A 14,042-nucleotide genomic window follows, 5' to 3' on the forward strand; every position below is an offset into this window, starting at 1 on the left:
ATGACTATGAAAGAATTGGTTGAATGAGAATATGGAAAGGAAGAGGAAAACCTCGAGAAAACTGACAGACACCATATTGTCTTCATCGCAAACTAACTTCGAATGGGATTGGACCAGTGACCCGTAGCACCAGAGGGGAGCGCTCTATCACTAAGCCAACGTGCTTCCGCTTAGTCAATTTATTTCGAAGTTGTTGACTAAAGAAAATCAACGAATGAGAACGCAGTTAAGTCGATTAAAGAAAGTCTAGGGATGATAAAGTACCTTTGCTTTCCACTGTGCGCAATCTCTTTAAACAACATACATATTTTACATTACTTGTTTGAGTTCTCTTTATGTAATAACACACTCAACGTTGGTTTATTTACTTATTTATTGGTGCAAGTGCGCTGGCAGTATTTATAAACAACAAAGTATAGGTACTCTACAATATTCTGTATTTACAAAGAAAATATCTTGTGCTAATGCCATTACAGTATTTCGGTATTATATTTACCACGTAATATAACAGTAGTTCGAATATTTTCATGTACAAAATACCAACAAGCTCCCTCAGCACTTTAATGTTGTAAATATATATATGTATATGTATATATTTTAGCGTTAACAAGAATTTACTTCTCGATAAATACTTTTACTTCCTATTGACTAAGACATGTGTCCACCAACACCCGCAAATAACAAGCTCTTACAATTTTCAAAACCGATGTAATTAAAAATAGTTCGCTCCACAAAATAAATTAATTAGACAAGTTATTTTTGCTTTCATATTATACACTCTGCCTTCCTTAGACTGCTAGTAAAAATTCAAAGCGAGGTCTGTATAAAACAAGAAAACAAAAAAATGGTTTCTGTAAATAATTATTATCTTAACAGCTTCAGTGCGCAACAAAACCAGAATAACTCAGTAACAATGTGCTCAAATCAGGAGATCAAACTGCTGTCCAGAGACCATTTACTAATTATAAGAATATATAAATTATGTTTGTGTAATTAGGCAGAACCAGGAAGACAACTGTATGGGAAAATTGACCAGTCTTCTTGGAGTATTCGTCATTTCTCTTCAGTTACTAATATCACATCCTATTTTCTGAGTATTATAAGTATGTATATATACATATTAAAAACAACTGCCCCACAATACACACTCACAACGCATCACATCACCTATACACAAAACACACGTCATCAATCCACTTCACTGGAATTTCAAAATCTATCCTGGAATTACAGCCAGGAACATATTCACCATCATGGGCCAGGCGGATCTATAAGGAAGAAACACAGGTATCAATATAAAGTTTTGGTACAACTAACTCAAAAGTGAGTACTTCTTAATAACATTTATAATTTCAGAATGGACTGTTACGTGGGTTGCAAATTTAGTACTGGCAACATTATTGGAAAGCAAGTACACACATGATCACACTCGGAAAGGCTCTTCAAAAATTGGTAGTTCGACCATTGATGAGGTGTGCAGTATTCAAATGACTGATTGATTGCTAAAATTTAATAGGGAATGTCCACAGCGACGCTATTTCTCCCCGTCATGATAAGACCAATGGCCGACACATGTTAAATACTAAAAATTCAAAATAGACCAGTATAGAAAGTTCGAAGACCATTGCCAGAACGAACTTAAAAAGAATGATTTTTTTTTCGAAATTTATATGAAATTGTATATTAACGCAATAATTATAGAGCCAATAGATAATGACGCAATAATAATTGAATCAATAACGACGCAATGATTGAATCAATAACTTATGACGCAATAATGATCGAATCAATAACTTATGACGCAATAATGATCGAATCAATAACTAATGACGGAATAATGATTGAATCAATAACTAATGACCTAATAATAATTGAATCAACAACTAGTATTGGTTTTGAATCAATACTGGAGATCTACACCAATATCATTTCTCTATGACACAATTCCCAAGATACGACTCCTTGAATCTCCCGAAATCAGAACTTTTTTGGCCAATATCTCGGGAACGGTACGAGTGATGCGAAAAATTCCATCACTTTCTCGGATAGCTTTTGATGTTCTATGGAATATAGGGCTCAAAATCGAAATATTCGCAAATAACACACACACACACACACATTGACATAGAGAATTCAATAACGGACTTTGTAAGTTCCTTGAAAATTCAAAAGAAAACATTTAAAATATGTAGTTCTCATGCAAGTTCTAAAAATTAGAGAGAACAAGAAAGAAAAAAAAAAAAAGGCACGAAAATTCTTACAGAATAAATAATAACATACGAAATTTACGTATGACTAAAAATTAAATTCAAAAATAACAATAATAGAAATGCAGTGCAAAAAGCAACCAGTAAAGAAAGTACTAGACGTAATGTGCATGGTTGAAGTAGCCAATGTCAAGAGAGGTTCCCTAAAGCATGTTTACAAAACTTTAAGTGTTACTGAATAAAAAGTCATGTGATCCGTGGCAACAATGAGTTATCGTATTGGGAGGTCGCATGATGGACCAAAGTAGACTCGTAAATCATCTGTCCATTATAGAGGAGCAGGAGGAGATGTCTCCTTCACATTATTTTCTTGATCGTCACTGGACTCTCAGCAAGTTATTCTGTAAATTTGGGCAGTCATCAAACCGTGTGGCACATCCTGAAGAAGCTGCAACGCTAACTGTCACTTAGCAAGCATAGTAAACCGACAGTTGGCTGATAACACTGAAAGCTGTTGGGACATCCATCATACTCCCAAGCAGGGTTGGCTGGTTTAAACCAGCTGGTATTTTATATATATATATAAAACGAAAAATGCTTTAAATCGTGTGAACTTCATGATGATGTTTCCACATATCAAACCATCCGCATTACGTTTATCTACTTTTCACCTTTTAATGAAGGGGTCCCGTGTTCAATTCTCGGTCGAACCACAACCCATCTTTCAAGTGTAAACCAAGTAGCGATTCGAGGTGTCCCTCTAAGCGAAAGTATTCTCCGTGATAACCTTGGTATTTCATGAGGATGTTAAGCCTAAGTTACGAAATGAAACCAAATTATATATTTCTGCTTAAATGAATGCCTGTTGTTTTATAAAGAAGCCAAGGTTGCTTAAATATGTTGATAGAAATTGGCAAAATTTATCAACTGCCTACGTAGCTTCCAACATCAGCTTGGATTTGATTTGGTTTTAATTTTATTGAATGATATCTACATACTAAATTTGTAATTTAATACCTCAGTTTTAGCGTAGTGATTATGATACGCTGACCTTAAAATTTTTACTAATAACAGGACTTTTCCAATGGCTAAGGTGGGAGTTTCCCGATTTATATATAATTCTGTATAATGTTTTTACTTGTATAACTGTTTATCTTTTTATCCTTCTGAAATGACTCTTGACAATTATATTAACAAGTAGGCCTATGTAAAGATCAGTGCAACGTATTTTTATCAGTAGTCCTTCGTGAGTGAGTCAGCAATCGCATTTGTGACCAATTAGTCCCGGTTTCATGTCCAAATGGACAATTTCTTTTGGATGTAAGCTGAGAAGCGGTTTGGATTCCGCTTTAAGCTTATGTGACCCCTTCCAGCATAACCTTTTGCATAATAACGCCAAGGCGAAACAAGCTAATTTCTGTCCATATCTAATATAAATACATAGAGTAAATTATTAAAAAAAAAAAAAAGAGGTTTAAACCAAAAAAAAAAAAACTTTTTTTTTTTTTTTTTTTTTCAATAAAAACCATGGTCTTTGCGAACCCTGCTCCCAAGACGTGAACTCGTACAATTTTGGCCTACGGCTCAAGGAAATTCTCCACAACAGTAAATTATTATTCCAAATTAGAGGGGAATTCCCTTCTTCTACTTTCTGCAAATACGAACTGTTCCAGTTCTTTTGTAATAGACACTCAAAAGTAACAACAGAAGCACGTAGCATTCCTAAATAGGAACCTCAAATACTACGACACAGTTATCTCATTTCTTCTAACACGCCTCGAAATCTGATATTGACCACAGTGACCATAGCAAATACACATTTCTATTAAGAAGGCATTTTTCTCTTTACGTAAGAGCTTAGTGGTATATGAGGTGAAATTCATACATTTGAAGTTATGTGTACGAATTTCGCTTGAAAGTTGATAACTTCCTTTAATGAATACCGCGAAATCAATGCTGAGATGATACAAAATCCAGTTTACACTTAAAACAAATATCAAATAAACACAAAATATGACGACTTACTCAATCAATCAAATTTCAGATAACCAATGGAATTCACCAACATATCTACTACATTTACAAGAACACTTACCAAAGATCTGGAAAAACAGGAAATCTCATTTACTATTTTCGATTTACTTTCGACACTTATCATAATGGACAAAATTTCCATATATTTTCACCTTTACTATGTACACTAATGTCCAAAATTATTGTCGCATGTCTATAAATATGTTGTTGTAGGAATATAATTTGATAGCGAATTCGCCCGGTATTTCTTACAATGTTAGTACGTGTATAATCAGCAAAGACATGTATGTGGCAAATTTCATGTCAAAAGAGCACTAAATAAGAAAAATATAACGAAAATAGAACTTTCTTGTCCATTTAGCAACATTTTGTTTTACTCATTCTAATTCTCGTGTTTATAATTCTGTTCCTATGAAATTTAGCACGATTATACATTTCCCGATTATATACACAGTATCAGTATTAAAAGTACTATGCAAAATCATTATCAAATTACATTTTTACAAGAAGACAGATATAAATATGCGACATTCATTTTGGACATGAGTGTACATACAAGGTCGCACGATAAATAGTATTACGGCTAACCAGGTTGGATAACATTCCTGTCTGCACTAGAAGCTGAGAAAAGATGTGACTTGAATCTAAATTTGAATAAAGAAAAGTTTTATACGCACTTTAAAACAAATACATAAAGTTAATATATATTTGTCTCGCTCCATACCTTGTTGTGGCACTGACACAGAATCGTGGTTCAGTTCACTTTCGGGGCTCATTTGGGCATGTAAGCTGTTCATTAATGGATCATTACTTTCCTCTTCTGTGTGAAACGAAGACGAAAGACGAGTTGGAACTTGATCTAATCCGAGCTCCCTGTCTTGTTCCACTTCCCATACTTCATCCTGACAAATAAAACAACAATTACATATATAGGCAATATATAAATGCACCACCACTTATTTATTACGTTCCAAAATTGTGATTCACACTATTCTTTGCCAATGCTTCAGAATTTTCTCGGATTCTTTCTTGTGGACATCTAAGGATAAGGGTACTTCTAATTACCCGTATTTGCACAAGTAATTTGGACCACAACCTATTTTTCATACTCTAATTTTAAAAGGATTATTCTGAACTTTAATCCACTACCACTATTACATACAAAAAAGCTAATTCTCTTATTTTATGTTATTCTTCATTTACCAGTAACTCCACTACCTGCTTCGTTTAAAAGATGTCGTTGCTCCTGCTTCAATACCGATGCTTGCCCTTAAAGTACCTAAGCAGCAGGGTTGACAGTATATATTTCAATTGCTTTTTAACGACTGTATTGTAAGATGGAAAATATTAATTATATAGCATCGTACAAATTAAAAGTCGTACGTATATCGTCAACTATCAATTACTTGTACAATGTTCTCATGCATTAAAAATGAAATGAAATCTGTCAGTTTAACGAAATTTTTCAGTTCAGTTCAACGATAATGCCCTCTAGGCTAAGGAAGACGGGCGATTAAGTTAAGTGAATGGTGATGCAAGAATAGTGGAATGAGAATGTGAGAAGAAACGGGAGTATTTCGAGAAAACCCACGGACACGATGTTGTCCACCACAAACGTACTTGATTGGGGATTGAACCAAGGATCCCTTGTACCAGAGGTAAGCGCTCTACAGCTGAGGCACTGTGGTCCCCTCATTAATTACAGATTACCAGTACTGATAGAGCATACTAGATCTATATACTTCGCACTCACTCTGTTTTTCATAAATTTAATTACTGGTAATTCAAGATTAGTCCTGTTACAAAATTACAATAAAATAGCGACAAAAATAAACTGTATTCTTAACTGTCGTACACTAGATTCCAAATCAAAGACATCAATAAAAAAAATGCATATTTTATCCATCTTGATTTTTCAGTGGGCAAAATAATTTTAAAAATTTATCACCGCTTTTGAGGCTCATCAATTGCTCTAATTAAAAGAAGATAGAAAGTTCGTGCTAACTTGGAATTTATCAATCCAGCTTCGTATAAAAAGGAAAATTCCTGGAACTGCCTCTTTGGCAAACATACATGTATGAGAAAAAGCGCAAAGGCTATTACTCACCGTAAAAAATATGTAGCAGAATATTCTTCTACATGCAACAGATAGCGCTTTCGGAAGATGCTATTTCCTTCATCAGCCTGTGATAGACTTCAAAAAGGATAAAAAAACATGAAGGATGGTTAAAAAATGGTTAAAAGGTTAGGATATGTAAAAACAATGTAGAGTGTACAATGTCACTGAGTTTCTATTCTCGTGTATTTGACAGAAGATTTGTTTTTTATATACCCTAACCTTTTAACCATTTTTTAACCATCCTTCATGTTTTTTTTTCAATCCTTTTTGAAGTCTACCACAGGCTGATGAAGGACGTAGCATCTTCGAAAAGCGCTACCTGTTGCATGTAGAAGAATATTCTGCTACATATTTTTTGTGGTGAATAATAACCTTTCCGCTTTTTCTTATTGAATATAATCACCACACGCAATATTCTGAAAAAATATACATATATGTTTGTCTATGTGTGTGTGTGCGTTTGGCTTCGAGTCGCCGAGCACCTTATATGGAGAAAAAGAAAGGAAATTGCCCACTCGTTGCGTTTCTCAGGACTGTATCATCGTCAAGCTTAGCTTTTAGTTCGGTCCCGAAGGAAAGGAAAAAAAATCGGGACATTTTCTTCGAGACACTCTCAACACACAAAGAGAGCTCACAAAAGAGACTTTTCATTCGCGCGTCTGGTCTCAAGGAAGCACGACGTGTGTGCAGACGCACCCTGCACAGATCCACCCATTAGAGGAAGCTAGGTGGATCCAGTGATTAGTAACTTTACATTGTGGCTGTTTAAATTATACGTTGGTTTAAACAAATAATTTAATGCTGTTTCTTGTTTTGTTTAATTTGGGAAGTGCGGAGAAACACTGCTTAGAGATTTTAACCTGGACACCGTTGATGAGACTAGCTTGGGTCATGCTTAGCAGATACGGATTCGTGAACTCTACCCATCCAATGCGATCATTAAATGTAAACGGCAATGGATTCTGTGATTAACTTGAAAAAGACTGCGCAGTAAGTTTTTATTTATTTATTTATTTATTTTTTTTTACAAAGTTCCACAATACGCCACCAGAGATCGTGCACGTTACATATATTATTAAATTTTCGTGGTATGTGATTAATATTATTGTTTCTTCGTACTCGCATGTAAATTCTGAAATTGTAGTTTTTGTGTATGTAATATTCAATTACATATACGAATTTTTATCAATCATAGCATTAAATTTTCATCACGTAATTCTGTGCTAATTTTACTGAACATTCACTTTACACCAACTAATGGTACCTATGTCAAAATTTACCGTTCCCAGCTGCAGGTGAAAGACAAATGTGAGTGCGGTGTGAGCGAGTTTGTTGTGGCTAGCTGGGAGAGAGAGGAAAACAGAGAGGGAGAGAGAGAGACAGAAATAAAAGGGTAAAATAGTTACTACATTAAGTCGCGATTAGCTTATTTACGTCAATAAAGATGAGGCACACTCAACTACTCTCACAAATTCACAAATTACGCGACCACTGACATAGGTGTTTCTCTGCATTTTTGAGAGTAAAATTTTTAACAGCAATTAGAAGAATAAACAAGTGTTGTAAAGAAAGATTCAAATAAATCACTGCCTTGTTAGAACTGGTAATCCACGTTTTATATGACTAGAAAGAATTACTTCTACAGTACGAGGACCTTACAAGGGTGAATCCATACGAACTGGTCCGGAGCAGGCTGCTCGACCATCTCCGAAAATTATAAAAATTTGAGTGTGATGAATTTTCTGTATGAGAAGGTCAATAACACTAGTCACGTTGTCCTATATAGAAATGTTCCTGAATGGCGGCCATCTTTGTTGTTGGTGGAGTGCCAATTTTTGCATTTGCAAGCGTGTACGAAAACTACAGTTGCTCAGTATGTACCAATCAGGCGAACACCAAAGAAAAACGAATGTTATGGAGAGAGACTGAGGTCACGGAGAATATATATTCTTGGTTATAAATAAATATGCAAGGTTGCATTTGATATATGAAATCATCACAAAAAGCACAGAAGATTACACTTTTAAAGGGACTCTATGTTGGAATGGCACGAAGTGGAGGGTTCATAAGTTTTGTGCTGAATACTATTGCATGTAAAGAGTCCACAGAAATATTCATAGCTATGATACTACTAGTACTGTAGATTTATGGGGGTCCGAAAGTTGAAGTTTGTGATTTTGATGCAATTTTTCCAATCCGTTACGGAAGTTACTATGTTCACACGGTTGCTTTATATCTATCCATCCTACATAACGCAACCCTGTGAACACATTAACATTCGTAACTGGGATTGGTTTTCAATGACACTTCGCTGATATATTGAGGAAGTGCCTTAATACTGCGGTCCAGATAGACGATGGATGTCGTGGGTGTGAGGGGGAGCTAACCCCCTCTCCAGTATAGACGTGCCAATGATCATGGAGCTAGAAAGACGGAACAAACGCAACTCTCAACCTTTTGCATAACTGAGCGCAAACAAAAGCGGGCCAAATTGCTGAACCATACGTAGTTTTCGAGATCTAGCATGAAAAATATCTAAATATTTAAATTTTTCCGGGCTACGACTATCGTCATGCACGTGCTTTCTTCGCATTTTTACCATGTCCTCACTTTTTCTCTCGGGAACTATGAAATGCCACGCTATTGGTAGCAACAATGAATAAGAAAAAGATAAGCTTCTTAAATTTGAGAGCACTGGACTACTTTGCATTTCAGTGCAGCCTCTCCGTCTACTGAACATTTGTCGCAGAAGAGTTTCATGTTGGAATTATTTGAACACAACTGATGACAAGACTAAATCTAAGCTAGCACACGAATATGTTACAGTAAAACGACTCATTTATGTCAGCTAAAGTGCTTTCAACATAGACAGTGATTCTTATTTTCAGTCTACCTACGCTCTCGGAATTCGTGAAGGCTGGTTACTATCACCTTGGAGCAAAGAATAATATCTTAACTTGTACAGAGAACAGAAGCCAACAATTAAGTAGAAGGGGGAGAGAGAGGAGAGGCAGCAATTCAGAAAGGGGCTAGACACGAACGCTCGCTGTCACCAATTTTGTTTAACCTCTACATCGAAGAAGCAATAAAAGAAATTAAAAAACATTCATACCGTACGAATAACTGTTCATGGGCAGAAAATACAGAAGCAGATGATATTGTAATGTTGGCAGACAGTGAGAAAAAAAAGACATAGATATAAACATAGATATATAGATAGATATAAACATAGATATATATATAGATATAAACGGTGTACAAAAGCTACTTAGCAGCAAATTCAACATGAAGGTCACAAAGTTCACTAGGCGGGAGCTGGGATCCAACCACGGATCCCACGCAACAGAATTGAGTATTCTACCACTAACCTCTACAGCAAATTTCTCTTGTTTGCAATACTGTGCAATTTTAGAACAAGAATAATATAAAACAACTTACCTCAGTCTTATTTTGCAGCACACTACCGCCAACAGCACCCAATTTGTCTTCTATTTTCGCTAATTCGTCCTAGAAGAAATGGTAAAGGAATGTGTCATAACTAGGTAATTCCATAATGTATATACTAACTAATAATAATAATAATAATGAACCAGTTGAGAATGCTCGACGAGTATTGCCAGAACGAACTTAAAAGGAATTAATTTTTATTAATACCAATACCAGATATTGATTCAATAATTATTGCGTCATTAGTTATTGACTCAATAATTACTGAATCAATAACTGGTATGAGTATTGATCAACACCAATATTTCTCTATGACTTTGGTTTCCGAGATATGGCTTCTTCAATCTCCCAAAATTGGAACCATTTTGGCCAATATCTCGGGAACGGTACGATGAAGTGACACGAAAAATTCCATCACTTCTTTCAAATAATTTTTGGTGCACTATCGAAGTGAGGGCTCAAAATTGAAAAATACGCAAATAACAGAGAGAGAGACACACACACGAAGATATAGAGAATTACGTAACGAATTTTTTAAGTTCGCTGAAAAGTTCAGTACTTACTAAAGCGAGGAACATTACAAGCATTTCTTTAGTAATGATAATTACTATTTCTACAGTGAAGGAAAGTTATCAATAATACAGTTCTTTAAAAGAAATGTGATTTTTTTTTAAAGGTGAATTGCGGGAAACAGAAAATTCATCGGTGAAACATCTGCGTTGTTAAAATGTTACTTTGGAAGCTTTGGTAAATGCTGAACTTTTGTTACGTAACTGCGTACACAAATTTGACTTTGACCTATTATTAACCAACACAACACGAAAGATTATTTATTATCGATCGCTAAAAATACAAAATATAATAAAATCAAAGCTAAATAAGAAATAGTCTGTGCAACTGCTCCAGCCCTCCAGATTTAAATATATTGCTATGACCAAAAAATATATCTCCTTCGTTTGAAAAAAATATGTATTGTCAGACCAGTTGTGAAAGAATAGGGCATAAGCGTTGCAACCAATTTTAATACTTGAGGAAGTTACTATGTCGATTTTTGCATACTCATATATCGGTGTTTCCAACCGCTTTGTTTTGAGATTTTTAATGTCTGCTGTTTTGCAAAAATCGCCAGGGACAAATATCTCTTACTTTTAAGTTTGATGTCTTCTTATATTTCTGATGGTAATATTTCTTTCTCATATTCCTGTTTAAGAGTCATAAGTTTCTTTCATATTAATATATTTCTATTCAAGAGTCTTACGGGCCGCGGTGGCTCAGCGGCAGAGCGTTCACCTCTGTAGTATGGGGTCCCAAGTGAACTTCGTGGTGGACAAACACCGTGTGCGTGGGTTTTCTTGGGGTTCTCTCGTTTCCTTCAACTTTCCTTATTCAATCATTTCATTCATTTCTCATCACCACCGTTTCCTTTAGCCTACCCGGTATAACCGTGGGACATAAAACCCTCAGAACAAAAACTGTAAGGGATATCAAGATGAGGTTTGTTGCAATTGATTCAGCGTACCAAGAATGGGTTCCATCTGCTCCGTTAATCCTCTATTCAAACCGAAAGTTGTTCAAATTCCTTATTTCCAGTTTTAACGTTTATCGCCATAGAAGGAAAACGGTACCAGATAGCAAGAAGCTGTTTCTTGCAAATAATTCAGCGCCTCAAGAGAACCCGCAACATTCTACCGAAATCGAAAGTGCTTGAAATTTACTACCATTTCCGGTTTCATTACTTACTTCCACAGAGCAAGAAATGATATCGGGATTCGGTTTCTTGCAATCGATTTAGCTTCCCAAGAATACCTTCTATCCCCTCTGTTAATCCTCTACGTAAACCGGAAATGGTTCAGATTTACATTTCCGTTTTCAGCATTTATCGCTATTGAACCGAAATGGTAACATAGCGACAAACGGTTCTTTGCAACTGATACAGTTGTCTCAAAAGTATGTACACAACCCACAACACCCGAAGTGATTTAAATTTATTTCTGGTTTCAAATTTGATTTCCATAGAGCCAAAACTGTAAGAGATATCAAGAAATAGGCTTTTGCACTTGATTTAGGAAGAATAGGTTCAATAACTCTTTCTAACTCTCTATTCAAACCGGAAGTGGTTCAAATTAACAATTTTCGCTTTCCACATTTGTCGTCAGAGAACAAAACAGTAAGGGATAGCGAGCAAATTTAATGACTTTTTGATATGGATTCAGGACCAAGGAACAGGTTCTATCTTTTATCTTATTACTCTACTGCAACCAGTAGTTATAGATGTACTATGTTGAGTATGGAATAGGCATAATTTGGAAATCTACTGTAATATCACACAGTGAAACGAAACACACTTGTTTCATATGTGCTATAGTATATAGTACGATATAAAGTATTTACTCTATTCATAATTTGCAGATTTTTATATAAATACTTGAACCGTATACATTAAGATATGAATTAACTTACATAGCATACATGAATCAGCTTATTGCCTAGTGAGAAGAATTTTTTCTGCTATATTATATTCTAGTACTTTATGCGCTCCAGCCTTCAATCTGAAGCTTTTTGTAGCGACATTTGTGTACATTTCGACCTATCGAGATGGCGCGGCATCCTTAATTTTAAGTAAATTTTCGGCGTCCCGAATTATGCCAAAGAGGGATGCAATACATGGTGAGACGCCACATTATCTAAACACTTATAAAATATGGTAACAGAAATCCGCAGTGACATTTGTGAATTTCAAATTACGATGTGCACCTAAGATGATCGAGATATCGATATGGTTCTACCGCTCAAAATTTTTCGCGCTGATGGCAGTGAAATCACCACCAATGATAATATTCTTTGACCGGTTCAATGGTTCATAACTTCTGTTCAACTAACCGGCTGACACTACAAGTTTTCTGTTTAGTATACATTTGGTTTAAACCTATATTGGAATTTTCATTCATGAACAGACCTATGGGCGATGAAGAATATGGGACGAAAATAAATGTTAGAAAGACAAAAGCCATGATCATTGAAACGAAGCAGTCAGTATCAAATACAGAAATAGGAAGGGAGAATATACAACAGACGACTAGTTTTCGATACTTGGGTAGTATTATTAGTGATGATATGACGTGCGAACATGAAATGAAAGCAAGGATAGGAATGGCGAAAGAAGTCTTTAGGAGGAAGAAAATATTATTTTGTGAGACTTTGAATAAAGAGTTGAGAAAAATACTCATATGGTGCCTCGTGTGAAGTAATGTACTGTATGGGGCAGAAACATGGACATTACGCAAAAATGATGAAAAATGACTAGAAACTTTTGAAATGTGTGAGTGGAGAAGGATGGAAAATAATTAGCTAGGTCAAGCGGAAAACGAATGAAAGAGTCTTAAAAATGGTGGGGGAGAAAAGAACAATTTTAGGTATTATTGCAGGGATACGGACAAAATCTCGCGGCCGAAGCATCGCCGCCCAAAACCTCCCCTCTCAAAATCTCGCGTGGCCAAAACCTCGCCAGGCCGAAACCTCGCGTAGCCAAAACCCCGTGAGCCAAAATCTCGCTTGGCCAAAAATTTGCGGAATGAAATCTTTCCTTAAAATCTACCCAATGAGTTTCTTAATATCGAATTCCATATTACAAATAATAATAATAATAATAATAATAATAATAATAATAATAATAATAATAATAATAATAATAATAACACACACACACACACATATTATATATATATATATATATATATATATATATATATATATATATATATATATAACATCGTGTGTGGGGGCTTTCTTGGGGCTTTCCGTTTTTTCCCCACTTTCTTCATTCCACCATTTCCTTCACCCTGATCATCTACGCCTCCTTTAACCTACAGGACATAATCGAGGAACGTAAAAACTCACATATTATTTCATACTTTCATAAATATTATTCGATTTTGTTAGAATTTCTTAAGGTCACCGTCAAAGTGAAATAAAAACCATCCCAGGCTCAAACTCCATCTATATTGAAAATTTGACCGAGACAGGTCGGGTGGTTCAAGAGTTATTAAGTCACAAACGCAGCCAATTTAATTTTTATATATTTCTATATGTTTCCCCCTTTCCCTCCGCCTTCCCGTCAAAGTGAAATCATAAAAACCATCCCAGGCGGTAACATGATCTGTCTGGCAAATTCGATCGAGATTATTCTCTTGGTTCAAGAGTTATTAAGTTTTATTTATTTTTATATATCTCCTCCT

The 14,042-nt window shown here is 35.3% G+C and overlaps 1 protein-coding gene across 1 annotated transcript in view; it reads right to left on the reverse strand.

Annotated features, from left to right (window-relative positions):
• Positions 1 to 355: 355 nt before the first annotated feature.
• cmb (combover) overlaps positions 356 to 14,042 on the reverse strand; it is a gene marked incomplete in the record, with an annotated part of 274,174 nt that continues 260,487 nt past the window's right edge. The window contains 3 exon segments of the mRNA XM_081752595.1: positions 356 to 1,268; positions 4,966 to 5,143; positions 9,799 to 9,867. Coding sequence (XP_081608721.1) covers positions 1,252 to 1,268; positions 4,966 to 5,143; positions 9,799 to 9,867 — 264 coding nt within the window.

Source organism: Thermobia domestica, chromosome 3 (genome assembly GCF_964235325.1).
Source record: "Thermobia domestica chromosome 3, izTheDome1.hap1.1, whole genome shotgun sequence".
Classification (NCBI taxonomy): Eukaryota; Metazoa; Arthropoda; class Insecta; order Zygentoma; family Lepismatidae; genus Thermobia; species Thermobia domestica.